The 17,037-nt window shown below is 47.1% G+C and overlaps 1 protein-coding gene across 1 annotated transcript in view; it reads left to right on the top strand.

Moving 5' to 3' along the window:
* BAIAP3 (BAI1 associated protein 3) overlaps positions 1-17,037 on the top strand; it is a 353,459-nt gene that overhangs the window by 125,488 nt on the left and 210,934 nt on the right. Inside the window, exon 7 of the mRNA XM_063934569.1 lies at positions 11,322-11,366. Within this exon, the coding sequence (XP_063790639.1) occupies positions 11,322-11,366 (45 nt within the window). The remainder of the gene's footprint in view (positions 1-11,321; positions 11,367-17,037) is intronic.

The following is a 17,037-nucleotide window of genomic DNA, read 5'->3' as shown; positions in this document are numbered from 1 at the left end:
CAGGCCTGAAATTGGGTTCCATCAAAGTGCAGATTTCAGCTTTATCTATTTTCTTTCAGAAAGAATTGGCCGTCCTTCCAGAGGTTCAGACTTTCGTGAAGGGAGTGCTGCATATCAATCCTCCATTTGTGCCGCCGGTGGCGATGTGGGATCTTGAAGTGGTGTTGCAGTTCATTATGTCTCACTGGTTTGAACCTTTGCGTAAGGTTGAGTTAAAGTTTCTCACTTGGAAAGTGCTCATGCTTTTGGCTCTGGCGTCTGCCAGGCGAGTGTCAGAGTTGGCGGCTTTGTCTCACAAGAGCCCTTATTTGATCTTCCATTCGGATAGAGCGAAATTGAGGACTCGTCAACAATTTCTGTCGAAGGTGGTTTCTTCGTTTCACATTAACCAACCTATTGTGGTGCCTGTGGCTACGGATGCTGTGGCGGTTCCAAAAAATCTCTTGATGTTGTAAGAGCTTTGAAAATTTACGTCGCCAGAACGGCTCTTACCAGGAAAACAGAGGCTTTGTTTGTCCTGTATGCTTCCAACAAGATTGGAAATCCTGCTTCTAAGCAAACTATTGCACGCTGGATTTGTAATACGATTCAGCAAGCTCATTCTTCGGCTGGGCTACCGTTGCCGAAGTCAGTAAAGGCCCATTCTACCAGAAAAGTGGGCTCATCTTGGGCGGCTTCCCGAGGGGTCTCGGCACTTCAGCTTTGCCGAGCAGCTACGTGGTCGGGTTCAAACACCTTTGCTAAGTTTTACAAGTTTGATACCCTGGCTGATGAGGACCTCCTGTTTGCTCAATCGGTGCTGCAGAGTCGTCCGCACTCTCCCGCCCGTTCTGGAGCTTTGGTATAGACCCCATGGTCCTTTTGGAGTCCCCAGCATCCTAGAGGACGTAAGAGAAAAGAGGATTTTATTACCTACCGGTAAATCCTTTTCTCCTAGTCCGTAGAGGATGCTGGGCGCCCATCCCAGTGCGGACTGTTCCTTGCAGTTGTATTATTACTGGTTATATTTGATTACACGTGGGTTGTGTATTAGTTATATTTAGCTTGTTGCTGTTGTTAATTCATGCTGTTATCTGGTTTGCTGCTACTCCGGTTGTACGGTATGTTTGTGGTGTGGGCTGGTATGTTTCTCGCCCTTAGTTTAAACAAAAATCCTTTCCTCGAAATGTCCGTCTCTCCTGGGCACAGTTCCTATAACTGAGGTCTGGACGAGGGGCATAGAGGGAGGAGCCAGTTCACACCCAGTCAAAGTCTTTTTAGTGTGCCCAAGCTCCTGCGGATCCCGTCTATACCCCATGGTCCTTTTGGAGTCCCCAGCATCCTCTACGGACTAGGAGAAAAGGATTTACCGGTAGGTATAAAAATCCTATTATTTTACACTACACTTCATTACATTATAATAGTGTATACAAATAGGGTAATGCATCTTCTGTATTTTCTACTAACACTGTGAAGCCTCATATCTACATTATAAACTCTCCACGGCTGATGCACCCACACTTCACACACACCAACTTATCTAAAATAACAACACAGAAAACTGCAATTGCGGTGAAAGGGGTCAGCTTTTTATTGAGAGGATTTATTTTAAACTAGGTTTTTTATTTAAGTCTAATGTTAAACTAAAGTATGGTGGCAGGAAAAGAACGGCATAGCTTAAACGTAAGCACTAGCAGTAAACTCACAAACAGGGTCAACTGCCCGACAAGGCAAGGATGAACTGCCCAACACTTGCAGGGACAATACAAAACCGATGAGGCCATCTGCCCACATCAGCATCGTCTTGAAGCGACAGCCCAGTTACAGAGAAGGAAAGGAACCACCAGGTCTGTCCATGCCTAACCTCCGCGACTGAACTGCCCCCCAGGGAAACATAATCTATCATTAAAAAACAATTAAACAGAAGCCGTTCTGAGATCGACCAACACGAAAGTTTCCTCCGAAACCGATGTCGCAACCATACTACAAAAACTTCTAAACCAACCGAACCCCTCTAAAAATATCGGTGGTCATTCCGAGTTGTTCGCTCGGTAATTTTCTTCGCATCGCAGCGATTTTCCACTAATTGCGCATGCGCAATGTTCGCACTGCGACAGCGCCAAGTAAATTTGCTATGCAGTTAGGAATTTTACTCACGGCATTACGAGGTTTTTTCTTCGTTCTGGTGATCGTAATGTGATTGACAGGAAGTGGGTGTTTCTGGGCGGAAACTGGCCGTTTTATGGGTGTGTGTGAAAAAACGCTGCCGTTTCTGGGAAAAACGCGGGAGTGTCTGAAGAAACGGGGGAGTGTCTGGGCGAACGCTGGGAGTGTTTGTGACGTCAAACCAGGAACGAAACTGACTGAACTGATCGCAGTTGCCGAGTAAGTGTGGAGCTACTCAGAAACTGCTAAGAAGTGTCTATTCGCAATTCTGCTAATCTTTCGTTCGCAATTTTACTATGCTAAGATTCACTCCCAGTAGGCGGCGGCTTAGCATGTGCAAAGCTGCTAAAAGCAGCTTGTGAGCGAACAACTCGGAATGAGGGCCATCATCCACAAACCTAGCTGTACCCTCTTCAGAAAGATGAACTCCATCTGCCCTGAACTAATGTTAACTCTCCTCTGCACCAGTTCTATAGCACTCGGACTCACAGCGTCATGCCACACAAAACGCGGTATAATCTCTGACCACCACACCCGATAAAAGGGCCACTCCTCTATCAACTCCACCAATTGTTGCCTAATGTCACAGCTCAAATCAAGGTCAAATCATTGCTTCCCACATGAACAGTCAGGAACAACGGATATCTGAATATACCCAATGCTTCGTCCAAAACCAGGCAGAATGCCTCCCATCACATTCCCCTTCTCCCTATCCATCTAACAAAAAACGCTTCCTGGTATCTAGCGACATCCTTTGCAACAGAACAAGCCACTCAGTACATGAACTAGTGGCCAACTACGCATATCACTTGCTCGTCTAAACGCAACCCTGTAAAAATGAATAAACAATGTTATTAATGACTCCAACAAGGCAACACTCGATAACCAAAGAACATCCAATCAAGAAAATCCCAAGCGTAACAGGCAAATAGCCTGATCTTAAATAATGGGGCGTAGGGGAAACAAGGCCTAAACCTGACAAATGTGGGAGGGGAGGGACAGGGAGCACAGATCTCCTAGCTTGACTTGAGGCAAAAAACACAAAACATTTAAAGCTGATGGTAAAACAAAAAACTCCTCAAGACCCCTACCTAATCGTGACAACTAGCTAATCCTCAAGTTAGGGTGCACCAACCAGTTCAACATCTGATGTATCTGCAAAATACCCCAGATTTCCACCTGCCCAGCGTCCGAATATTGTCCATGGACCAACTCGCCACAGCGGCAGCCATGGCGACATAGATACGGAACAAATTAGTACCATAGACACCCCGGAGATTGACCCAGTTTGAGGATGCAGTGCTTCAAAACCCATCCAAAGCGGGTTAAAGGTGATCCATCTGAATGTACGAACCAGGAACCTTCAGAAACTGGATGGAGTCTTGCATAAGCCATAGCCAAGGCCACAGGACAGATCCTGCGATCTGAGCAACGTCCCATGAAGACCCAATGTCCTCCACCACCCGGACTCTGTCTTGGAGAGCTGCACTCTACACCATATTCCATCTTCCCGAACCACTGTGTGTGATGTCAGCATATGCGACACAGACTTCCTCAAAGAGGTCACCAATTCGCCCACCCTGAACGCATCCTGGAAATCCATTGCAAATGCAAATTTAAACAAAATAACTTTGAAACTCAACGTGCAAACTCTCGACATAACTTGAAACAAATGTCACAACGTAGGACCGTCAATGGGTAAACGCGCATCCGGAGGGGTAGGGGTAGCCCTAGCCCAACCTTTCAGGAGCCTGGAAAGAAAAAGAGATTTGGTCACATCCTGCTCCTCTCGTAAATGAAGGAAATAGTATATGCCTACCAGCAGTTTAACGACGTATTCTCTAGAATTCGACGAGTATAAATGCCACACAAAGGCAAGAATTAAAGAATGCAAATTCTTACCTCTATTGCCCCTGCATATCAAGATCTGGCTCCACTGCTCCCACGCGGAGAGGCAAGCTGCATAGGTTGCTGGGGCCATGGACCGATGAGCTAGTCCCCCATGTCGGATGGATAACCTGCCACACATAAAAGGGACAAGACTCACCAAATGTTTCGGCATATGGCGTCAACCGCCGAATGTGCAGCCAGTCGAACCAAGAAAGAGCATCAGCAATCCCATAATCACTCACTGGTACATGCTCCACCTTAAGCAGTATGTTATTTTCCAGAAATCTGAGGACAATCTGCACCAGCACACGAACAACTGGAAGGGAAGTTGAATGCTGCCAGTACGCCCAGATTGTCACACCAGAACACTATGTCTCTATTCTCCAGCCTACCAGACCACATCTCCAACGGCACCATAATCGAAAACACCTCCAAAGTTATATTGCCCGTCAAACCATCCTCAACCCACTCCACCGGCCAAGGCGCAGCACACCATTTTCCTTCTAAAAAAAAAAAAAAAATGCTCCAAAGCAGGTGACGCCTGCCGCATCTGTGAGGAGTTGGACACCAGGACTGGCAATCGGAGGGGCCACCCAAATCCTGACGCCGTTAAAACTGGAAGAAAAGGAATCCCAAACTAGTAAATCCCTCTGAATCTCCCTTGACAACTGTCACAAAATGGAGGTTATCTGCGCTCATCAGCCGCGCTCTATATTACCTCTGCCACAAGCCTGGGCGCGATCCTTCATTTCTGCGCTCCCCTTATGTCTTCCGCCGCTCACCGCGGCTCTTGGTACTTTGGGCCTAATTCAGATCTGATCGCAGCAGCAAATTTGTTAGCTAATGGGCAAAACCATGTGCACTGCAGATGGGACAGAAATCATTTGTGCAGAGAGAGTTAGATTTGGGTGGGTTATTTTGTTTCTGTGCAGGGTAAATACTGGCTACTTTATTTTTACACTGCAAGTTAGATTTCAGTTTGAACACACCCCACCCACATCTAATTCTCTCTGCACTTGTTATATCTGCCCCCCCCCCCCCCCTGCAGTGCACATAGTTTTGCCCATTAGCTAGCAAATTTGCTGCTTCAATCAGATCTGAATTAGGCCCTTTGTACCTGCGTCTCTCTGTCTAGCAGCCATAGCGGCCATCCACGGCCGCAGCACGCCAAGGTTCCCGCAGCTCACCTCCATAGACAGCGCCATGACAGTCTCCAGTCAGCTGACTTTCCTGGCGCCAATCCTCCCCATCATGTGAGCTGCTCATCCACTCGGCTGTAAACACTGGGAATAAATTCCAAGTCTCAGAACTGGCAAGCTGTCAGTGCTTTGGTGTCTCTTAGCCTGGAGTGAGCTCCAGAATCTCCTGCTAGTATACACTCAGTGCAGTTGTCATCTCAAGCACTCCCTGACTTCCTGGATGATTTAAAAGGCCAGTGATCCAGAGGGACTGTCCTGCATCCCGTAGCGGCATTAGAGACTCTGCTGGTTTCTACTAGCATCCAGTCAACCTGCTGTGCAAAGTTAGTGCACTTCAGCATCCGGAAAACCTGGCACTGCTGTCTTAACACCCTGCAGCATTAACTGACATACTGTGCAGAATCACCATGTCTCAGCACCTGGGAAACCAGCAGTGCTAGTAATGCATTCCACGACATTCGGAATCCCACTGCGCTGCACAGTATTGCCCAGCATCTGGAATACCTGCATTGCTGATATCCTCAGCTTCTTCTGTAACTACTGCGCTGGTTCCCTCCAGCCTTCTGTGAACTTCCTGCATTGCTGATATCCTCAGCTTCCTCTGCAACTACTGCACTGGTTCCGTCCAGCCTTCTGTGAACTGCCTGCATTGCTGATATCCTCCGCTTCCGCTGCAACTACTACGCTGGTTCCGTCCAGCCTTCTGCGAACAGCCTGCATTGCTGATATCCTCAGCTTCCTCTGCAAGCTACTGCACTGGTTCTGCCCAGCCTTCTGTGAACTGCCACACTGATTTAGTCAAGCATCCGATCTCCCGGCTGTGCTGGTTCCACCCAGCATTCCATTCCTGCATTGCTGGTCCCTCCCAGCATTCCCTCACTCACCAGTCCTCATGTGACTTTCAGTTTGGCGACAGCCCAGCTACTCATTGCACTGGTGGCTCTCACCACCAGTCTTTCAGTACCCATAGCTGGTCACCTTTCACATATAGCCTTCTGCCTAACTGCCACTTCAGCATGAGCAGATCATTCATCAAGCCAGTCCAATTCTGTCCACTGCGCTCAAGACCAAACCCAGTGTCAAGTACTAGTCCGGGTTCACAAACAACCACAGCCATGACAACAGTCGAATGTAATGGAAGCCAGCGAAAAGCTGATTCAACATCCAGCTTGCACATGAGGGCTCCATGTCCGAAAGCCAGCACTGTATCTAGAGCCGATTCAAACGAATTATATGACACGCTGCAGTGAACATCAGCTATTGCATCGTTCACTGAAGCATCCACTGGATAAAACAGATGTTGGATCAGCCTAAACTTACCAAGGGTCTTTTTTAGTACCACCACACCCGGAGACAGCACCAAATTATTGACAGGAGGCTCTGAGAAATGCTCCTCCATCAGACCTAACGCGACCTCAGCCATCACCTTATCACACAAAACTACTGGGTATTCTTTTGCAGAGCGCAAGTTACGTGATGGCCCGGACCTGACATTACCTTCCACAGGAAGAGAAAAACCCAAACGAAGGAACTCAGCAGTGTCACTGTCAGGGTAAATGTCAACCTACTTGACATTGCCCCCAGACGCATGGGGGTGGGTGCTCTACATAGAAGTAGGAGCTGCGGGACTGCGGCTTTGCTGGGCAGGCATGCCCCCACCTCCACCGACTGACCGGGTACAGTCTTTGATGGGGTGCGTTCCCCCACACCTAATACAAAGATGCCAAAACTTACACTGAATCCCCAGAGAACATTGCCAATTATTAAACGCAAAGCACTTACCATGCCCTGTACGTGATATTCCCGATGTACATTGCTCGCACCTACAGGGCACTCCAAGCCCTATTGCCCACACAACATGCTGGGGCAGCTTCCAATGGTGACGTATCTGGCTGGGTAATGTCGACAAATAGTTCCACGTATTTTTTGACGAAATCCATCACCGCACGCCCGTGCTGCTTGTGCCGAAATTTCTCGTCATAAGTTCTCTGAGCCATACCCCTCAAAGACATTCTACATCAGGACGTTATAACGCACCACATTAATGTGCTTGTCTGGACGCGTCTCCACATAGCACGCAGCAAAAACATACATGCCCCTTAACCAATTAGCACCTTCTTACTCTTGCTTGTTAAAGTGAAAAAGTTAACGTACCACCCCTTTCTAATGTGATTCTTCACCCGCGGGCGCAAACCCTGCAGAACTGCCATATTCTCATATTGTACCTCATCCGACTGAGCAGACTCCACTGACGTGCTGGTACTGGACGACCTACATCATCGCTTCACGCAACAACCCCTCGAGGACCTACCCCAGTTGTCTGAGGAACCCGAAGACTTGGATGATATTGACAAAAGGCTGTTGCTCTTCTCACCACTACCACGACTTCCTAGTCCGTGCCTTCTCCCCGAGTGCTGCTTATCCGGCTAGCCCCCAAAGAGCTATCAGTGCTAGATGCTATTGAGCCAGCTGTCTCTGACCCCCCACCCACTATGCCACTCGGGGTCAATAGAGGGCTCACCTGAACCTCCAGATGCCATTTCCAAATGAGAAGCCCTGGCACCTGACTCATCCACATGATTCCTATCATTCCTGCCCACGTCAACCGTCATCACTGCAGCTGCAGATACAGGAGAAACCACATCCGACACCAGAGGCATACCATCCAAACTAGTCCCGGAGGACCACCTGGTGCCCTGTGCGCCCCTTTCCGCTGCAGCGACTGCCGGACCCACAGCCCTGCGTCCACAACGTCCCCAGGTAACCCCCACCAGGACCGGTGGTACACATGGGTACCAAAGCCGACATCATCACAGTGCACAGGGAAGACACCGACGCCATGACCTCCTAGACATCCACAGCAAGCATGCCCTATCACCTCCCCTGACAGGCGCCCTGCCCACAGCATACAATCTGGCCCGAGGGGCCCCCAACCCTGTTACGTGCCACGGGCGCACAAGCCCTTTCCGCCACCCTGCGAGGGGTTGATGCTGGTTATTCAGATTTCTGCTTAGCACTGCCCTCACTCGCCGGCATACAGCCCCTCAAAATGACACTGGCGTCTTCCCTGCCTGTGCGCTTCGCATTATCAAACGCCATAAGAACCATCCGAAACATGGTTGGATCCCCCACTGCCGAGGCCGTTTGGATCTCCCCGCTGACAGCCCCTTCTGCACGCGGCCTAACAATTGTCTGGCCCCGAGCTCTGCTGGTCGCTACAGGTGACACACAGCACCCCCTATCAGCCCTCTGTACACCCATCCTACAAAATAGCGCCGCTGGGTCCTGGCTGTGACCAACCAAATCGGAAAGGCCTCTGATCATGACATGGTCCTGTGGGCGCCCCTGGCCCCGCCTCTGCAACTTGGACCATTACTGGAGCTCCGGCAGCCGGCGAAGCTCCCAACGCCTCAGTAGCAGCAGACCCTGCTACCGCCCACACACAGGAGCGCCCGCGGCAACTATCGCCTACAGCATCCCCGGAGCCACCGGCACTGACCACCCCGGCAGCAGCACCCGACAGATACCGGGCAGGTAACGCCACTACCTGGTGGGGCCTATCCATACTGCACAAATAACGTAAGATGGAAACACGGAAAGAGAAGAGGGACAGGAAAAATAGAAACCAGGGAAGAACCAAGAAGGCAATAGAAGGATGACAGTAAGGATAGGCAACAGATAATGAAACAAGAGGGGAAAAAGCTGCAATAACACAAGATAATTATTAATAACTGGTAAACAAGCAGTATTTCTCTGTCCTAACGTCCAGAAGAAAGAGACAGCCTAGTTTTCAACACCCCAGCTTAAATACACAAAGAACTTCCTACCCAACTCTAACCCAATCAAAATACCCTGACTACTATTTTAACTCCTCCCAACAAAAATCCTTAACTCCTGTGTGCCTGTATGAAGCGTGAAAACACATAGCCGGGAGGTTTATGACACTACTGCCGTATGTGAATGTCCTCCGTGTTCTTTCTTATGCCTAAAATTCATCCTTGTAAAATGTAAATAAGCCTTTTGCAAGAACTACTGCTGTTGAAAATGCGACATCTTGATTTACTATACATGCAACTCGACATACCTACATAAGTGTGCTTTATTCTGCATATGTATTTTTCTGCGCACGTTTGGAGCGCTAATGTGCCCAACTATAAATGAGCCCTGATGACTGAACTGTGTAAAACTTGGGATGACTTTAATAGCAAGAAAATCATATGTACCAAGTGGTCCAATATTTATCCCAATGATCCTGACAGAGGAAATGCTGGAAGTGGATCTATCATCTCTGCATGACTTGACGTTAAGGGCTATTTAGTAGCCTTACCCAAAAGGGCAAAGCTGCACTGATACCACACCAATCAATCAGCAATGAGCTTTTATCTGTGTCCACATTGTTATATAAGGATATGCCCCTGTATAATTACTCTGTGCCCACCATTGTAGGATTGTGGGTTTGTATAGAAATGTGCATGCTGTCTGGTATTAGCTCTTTAGGACCATTTTCTTCATCAAACTAAAGTTTTCTATATTCTCCTGAGATATTGCTTATATGAGTTATCTATTACATGAGTACCTAGCTATGTTTATAACCATATTGACCTGTACCAAATGCATCTAAAATTCTAAATGGGCAAATAAAGACAACTCAATGAAGGTATGAGATGACTCTGCTGGCATCTCCTGAGCACTCATACAAATACTGTCCTCTTACAAGGATATGTTGAAAGAGGACTGCACTGCTGCACATACTCCAGTCTTCCTGTTCTCCAGGTTAGCTTCATGCCCTACCCCAATATGGCTGCCTAGATCTGAACTGTGTGAAACTGTGCAGTGACATAGTGGGAGACAGAAGTCTCCTGGGAAATACCTGCATGTGAAGCTGTTCTAGCATCTGTGCAACGCAGGTAGTTTGCAGAATACACTCACCATCTGGTGAGCTGTATTACACCTTACTCCACTCCATCACCAGTGTCCCTGTAACAGTGAGTACGGCTGTACCTGCTATCTACCAATAAACAACACCACTGATTAAGTAACTGGGCTGTTCATAGTCTGAGTCATCCGCTGGTATGTAACTCTGCAATTTCAACATCTGCACACACACATAATTTCCAACAGGCTATATTGTACATTAATTAACTAAAATTGGAATGCAACTGTAAATACAGTCTTCATACCTTCGAAACGCAATTAAATTACTTGTCCTGCAAAAGTAAATCTTGTTTTTCCATGTTGGTGCAATTTAAGGTGTGCCCAGCCCACACTTTACTATAAATGCCCTGGCCACCCAGTTCCTTCCCTTGGATGATGCAATATTTTGCAACCGGCCAGATATTGAATCTTATTGTGCAATTGGATTAGCTTCCTATAGTAGAACTGGAGCTTTTGCTCAAAGTAAGTGCATGCCATCACATATTATAACAGTTGGGGGGGCAGTTGCATGTTCTTCAAGTAGAATTAGAGACTTTTATATACATATTATTTGTTAGATGCGTACGTATAATTAGATAGTGTGATAAAGAAGCTGTGTAGTGGAAGCACACACTGACTCTGGACTTCTGCACCACAGTTTTATTTTGTCAGGATGACATCAGACCAGTAACCATTACGGAGTAAATGTTCACAGCCCTGTCACTGACTAACAGAGACCTACTTCCTTGTCACCGGACAACTTTACAGATGTTAGTCATACAGACAAATGGCCCAGACAGACCTTATATACCCTAGACTACTCCTCTCCCTCCCAGACTGACAGGCAAACAACACACCCACCCTGCCTTTTAAAGGAAGCTCTTCACATCTGCTCTGATTTGATCAATCACATGCCGTTAGCTGTGCTGGGCTGCAGGTAGAAACACTGAAATCAACAAACAGGTAAGACACACATTACTTAACTGTTCCTATTGCCACAATAGGTACCAAAATGTTGTTTGGAGCAAGAATAGGTTAAAAGTCACAATCTTAATAAAATCATCTTCATATTTGTTGTCATTTCAGATTATTATTATTATTATTATTATTATTATTATTATTATTGTTGTTGTTATATAACATAATTAACATGTTGTGTTATTTTTCTGACAGTGAAATTGATGATATTTATAGTGACCAACTTCACCTGGATATCTGGTATGTGCACCTGGAGTATAAATTAATATACAGCATGCCTCCATTACATCCATAAATTCTTATCTATATGAAAAGCATTCATCCAGCAAGATCTGCATCTTGAACTGAAATAAATTTTATTATATGCTAATCTACGAATCCATATGATATACTGTATAAAAATGTATTAAATGTATTTAGGACCTGATTCAGATACGTATGCAGTGTCGGTGTTGTACGCTGTGGAGCGATGACTTGCCACTGCTCATGCTGATAGGTCACACTGTGCATGTGCCGCAACAGTTTTGCAGCAGTGGTCGCTCTGAGAATTTATCAAAGTAACAGGCAGGGAAAGTTTGTGTGTGGTAACTCAAATTCAGGTGTGTCGCCATAATTTCTGTGGCATGTCTGAGCCTACAACTGCGATCACATACAAAGTTACGATGTCTCCGGCATCTTACTTCCAAGGTTACTCAGAAGCTTGACTATCAACTAATTTGCGTCCGATGTCTGTGTGTTCCTTCCAGGGACGGATTGGCCATATGGCTCACCAGGAAAATTCCTGGTAGGCTGACGTGTCTGTGGGGCCTGTTTGTTTGTTGACATGTGGTCCCACCCCCCACGCGACAGGCAGCCCACCGCACTCAGTACACTGCATTGTCCGCAATTATTCTGTTATTCCATCTCTGCAGTACAGTAACTCTGCCATCCAGTGATGCTGCCATGGCTACACGGCATGTGTGATATCTTGTGCTGCCCATGTCGGGCCACTTCTCAGAAATTTTAAAGGGCCACTTTTAGTTCCCAATCTGCTCCTGGTCTCAGACACAAATACAGCTAAAGATGCAAGGAAGGCTGCAATTGCATACAATCAGGCCCTATGAGGAGGGATCCCATCCCCCTCAACAGACCCCACCCCCTCATGAGACCGCACCCCATTCGCGCTGCTTCCATAGATTTCCCGGGCTGGTTTTCCACCCCAGTCCGCCCCTGGTTCCTACACAAGTGGCAGATCTTAGATGCCTCCTATGGGCGCCTCCCTACAAATCCCTGTAGCTGCTCTATTTGCAGTTTTTTTCGCACAGCTGCTGAGTACTAACTCCAACTGCGACTACATTTTCATACATTGCTGAGTTGGGTCCTAAATCCTTATATTACATAATAAACATACCAACAAGCAGTTTTGAATGCAGCCAGTTCACCCAACCTGTTTTGCGATAGGGGTAACTTTGTATCTGCAGCTCCACAATAAATAGTGCTACCTTGTACTGACCACATGGAATGTAATTAACATCACTGGGCTCGATTCAACTCAAAGAAATGTTAATAGCGCCAGGAAGGATGTCCCGGAGCTATTCAGTTGTCCTCATCGCTAGTCGGGAGATGGCAGTTCTCACACCTTAAGTCGGGTGTTTAGTCGCAAGAACATGATTCTCCAACTTAAGTGCCGGCCGATGCTGTTTACGCCCTGCTAAAGACAGAAAACTGCATTGAGGCATTAGTTCAGTCAGATTTCTGTTTCCAACTCAGGAGGGGTGCGAGCAAAAATCCTATAGTCAGGCTTCATGGTGCTGTCAATTGAATAGCTTCGGGATCTCGGTCGATCCCAATGATGCTGCTAGAGTGTGTTCTGCAGGACTACCTCTGAAGTGGGCAGTACTGTAAAATATATTATTAGTTACAATCAAAAGGAACCAAAAGCAGAACTTGCAGGGGCAAACGCAGGATTTTCATGGGGAGGTTAACATACTGTACATGCGTATGTGTGTTTGTGTGTATATGTAGAGAGATAGATATATAGATATATAGATACAGTATATATATATATATATATATATATATATATATATATATACACACACACACACACAAACACACACACACGCGCGCAAACATAGCATATATACACACAGCAGACACACACGCAACATACTTACAAACACACACACACACGCACACACACACACACAGCATACATACAGTAAACACAGCATATACACACACACAGCAAGCATACCTACACATTGATTTAGCAGTCTGGGGTAGAGTATTAGAGTTAGTTTAGTGTTTTGGGTTAGGGTATTAGGGAACTTTTAGGGGTCTGAGCTAGTGGTTTGGTTACTATGACTAGTTTAGAGGTTTCGGTTAGGGCACAAGGGATATTGTATAGGCTTGGTCCAGCGGTCTGGGCCATGGTACCAGGGCCAGTTTAAGTGTTTGGGTTAGGGGCTAGAGCATTAAGGACAGGGCATCAGCATTGGCTAAGCGGTTTACTCCAGGGGCTTCGGCACTGGGTTAGTCTTAGTACGATGGGGTATAGATGGGGTCCAAAGGAGCCAATGCACTTTAAATTCTTCAAACAGGGTGTGCTGGCTCCTTCCCTCTATGCCCTCCCCCACAGCCCAGTTTAGAAAACTGTGCCCTCAGGAGAAGATGCACACTCTGTAGCTCCAGAGGACTTTCTCAGTTAATTTTAAAACTTTAATTTTTTTTCGGGTAGGCTGTTGGGCTACAGCCTACCTGCACCGAGGGACGCTGGGGAACACACCGGCACTGGCCTCCTGGAGGTGCTGAGCTGGATCCCGCTGACAGGACAACAGTCCTGGGGGTCAGTGTGCCTCAGGCACTGCGCTCTCCCGCACACACCCGCAGCATTCCGCACAACCCCAGCACAGATCCTGAAGTACAGAGAGTGATGAGTGTTGCCAGGGGGTTCCGCTAGCGGGGTTCCCCCGGTTCTTGGTGCAGCTCAGATGCGGTGCGGGCATATGGACTCCCTCTGGGGTGATACCATAGCCCTGCCCCCGCGCAGACTGGCAGCGGCAGTGTAATTAGGTGTTGGGGCCTCATTTTACACATTATTGGGCGGTGTGGTTCGTTTTATCGACAGTATCTAGGTCGACAATGTTTAGGTCGACCACTATAGGTCGACAGTCACTAGGTCAACATGGATGGAAGGTTGACAGGGTTTCTAGGTCGACATGTGCTAGGTCGACAGGGCTAAAGGTCGACATGAGGATTTTTAATTTTTTTGGTGTCGTTTTCTTCGTAAAGTGACCGGGATCCCAAATTAGTGCACCGCGTCCCCTCGCATGGTGCCTTCGCTCCGCTACCGCTTCGCTCGGCACACTTTACCGTTCCAATCGTAGTCCACGTGGATCGTTAAGTATGAAAAAATCCCCCCCAATTTTTTTTAAAAAAAACTCATGTCGACCTTTAGACCTGTCGACCTAGCACATGTCGACCTAGAAACCCTGTCGACCTTCCATCCATGTCGACCTAGTGACTGTCAACCTATAGTGGTCGACCTAAACATTGTCGACCTAGACACTGTCGATCTTCAGACCGGATCCCATTATTGGGGACATTGCCAGTATAAATATGCATTTACTCAGAGCCGGCCATAGGCATAGGCAAACTAGGCAATTGCCTAGGGCATTTGATATGCCTAGGGGCATCATCAGCTTCTGCTGATTAAAATGATATGCAGCATGCCTATATTCTATGTGTAGCATTTCATATGCAGATACAGCCACAGTCTCACACAGTATATAGGCATGCTGCATATCAGTTTAATCAGTAGAAGCTGCTTGTGCATCCTAGCCACATAGCAATGCAAATAAGATGCATTTTCATTAAAAAAAGGTGCCAGATGTTAGCATTGAGGCAATATTTATGAGGACACATCTGTATCCAAGCAGAGGCAGAGGTCACAGTGTTAGTGGCAGTGTGAGTGATGTGTGCATGTGAGTAGGTTGGTTGTGCAGTAGTGTTTGGAATATGTGTAAGGAGCATTATGTGTGTCATGTAAAAATGCATTAATAATGTGCAACATATGTGTAAGGGGCACTATGCGTGTCATTATGTGTATAAGGGCATTAATAATGTGCGACATGTGTAAAAAGGTACTACTGTATGTGTGTCATTATGTGTATAGTTGCACTAATAATGTGCAGCAAATGTGTAGGGGGCACTATGTGTGTCATTATGTGTATAAGGGCATTAATAATGTGCAGCTTACGTGTAAGGGACATTATGTGTAAAAGGGCATTAATAATGTGCAGCTTACGTGTAAGGGACATTATGTGTAAAAGGGCATTAATAAAGGTTGTCATAATGTGCGCATTATGTTTATAAGGACATTAATAATGTGTCTCATATGTGTAGGGGCATTACTGTGTGGAATTATGTGTATAAATACATTACTAATGTGTGGCATTATGTGTATAAGGTGCTCTACTATGTGGCATTGCGTATAGAAAGGGCACTGCTGTGTCATCTAATGTGAATAAAGAGCAATAGGGTGTGATGTAATGTGAATAAGGGGCTCTACTGTGAGGAGTAACGTTTATAAGGTAAAGTGATACTACTGTGAGATGTAATATGAATTATGGACACTATTGCATGATCAAATGTGAATGAAGTTGCAGTACTGTGTGGCGTAATTGGAATTGTGGTTACTATTGTGTGGCGATGCCCCTTGCCAGCAAAAACACACCCCTTTTTGGGCTGTGCACCAAATGTGCAAACTGTTCCTATTTAAAATATAGGGGGTACAAACACCAAAATAAGGACTGCTATGGGTGAGGTGTGATGGTGCTGGGAAAGAGGTGCAAGGTCAGAGGCGGAACCAGCGGTGGTGCTAGGGGGCACCAGCCAAAATCTTGCCTAGGGCATCATATTGGTTAGGGCCGGCTCTGTATTTACTGTAGCTCTGGCGCCATAGCAGGGGGCGGAGCTCCCTCAGAGTGGGACCAGAAGCTTCCTTGGGCCATTTCCTGCACTCTCAGCACTGCAGCAGGACAGCCAGATCCTCCAGAGGATACTCCATGGCCAGACACTGGTACAGGTGTGTAGTAAGGGGAAGAGCCCGCTGTGGGAACCTTTTCTTAGGCTCCTCACACATAAAAAAACAAATTGCCTAACTTGCCTAATTTCTAAATTGTTAGTTACAGGTTGGTGCTGGTCCCTCCTCTCTGAGTCTCTCCACACATACTGGGCTGGGCAGTGTGTGTGTGTGTGTGTGTGTGTGTGTGTGTGTGTGTATGTGTGTGTGTTAATGTTCCCTGTCAGCATGGTGAAGAAAGCTGTGTGTAATATCTGTCACACCAGGTTTTCTCCCTCCCTTGCAGATTCTCTCATGTGTGAGCAATACACTCAGCCTTCATATAGTGGGGCTTCTGGGGGTGATTTACAGGAACCAGCTTGGTTGAGTCCTATTAAAACTATGGGGGTAATTAATAGTTGATCATAGCTGTGCTAAATTTAGCACATCTACGATCAGTTGCTCTGACATGCGGGGGGACGCCCAGCACAAGGCTTGTCTGCCCCGCATGTCAGTCCCTGACCCCCCGGCAGAGGTACAAAAGCATCTTGTATCTGGCGAGTAACTCCCTACCTGGCAGAGAGCTACCCGCCGCATCCCAGGTGGCAGCAGCTGTGTGTGACATCATGAAGCCACCACGGCCCCCCCCCCAATGGTCCGGACGCGCCTCCGTTGCCTGGACCGCGCCCCAGCAATGGCGTACTAATGCCATTGGCATGCACCCTCCCACCCTGTGACCACCTCTGCCTGTCAATCAGGCAAGGCGATCGCATCGGCTGCACATGCGCCGGCCGCATGTGCGCATAGTAATTCAGACTGCGATCGCTGCAGTGATACAGTCTGAATTACCCCTTATGATGGCTGACA

This window comes from Pseudophryne corroboree, chromosome 7, assembly GCF_028390025.1.
Source record: "Pseudophryne corroboree isolate aPseCor3 chromosome 7, aPseCor3.hap2, whole genome shotgun sequence".
NCBI classification, from domain to species: Eukaryota; Metazoa; Chordata; class Amphibia; order Anura; family Myobatrachidae; genus Pseudophryne; species Pseudophryne corroboree.
This window is presented reverse-complemented; position numbering and strand designations above follow the sequence as displayed.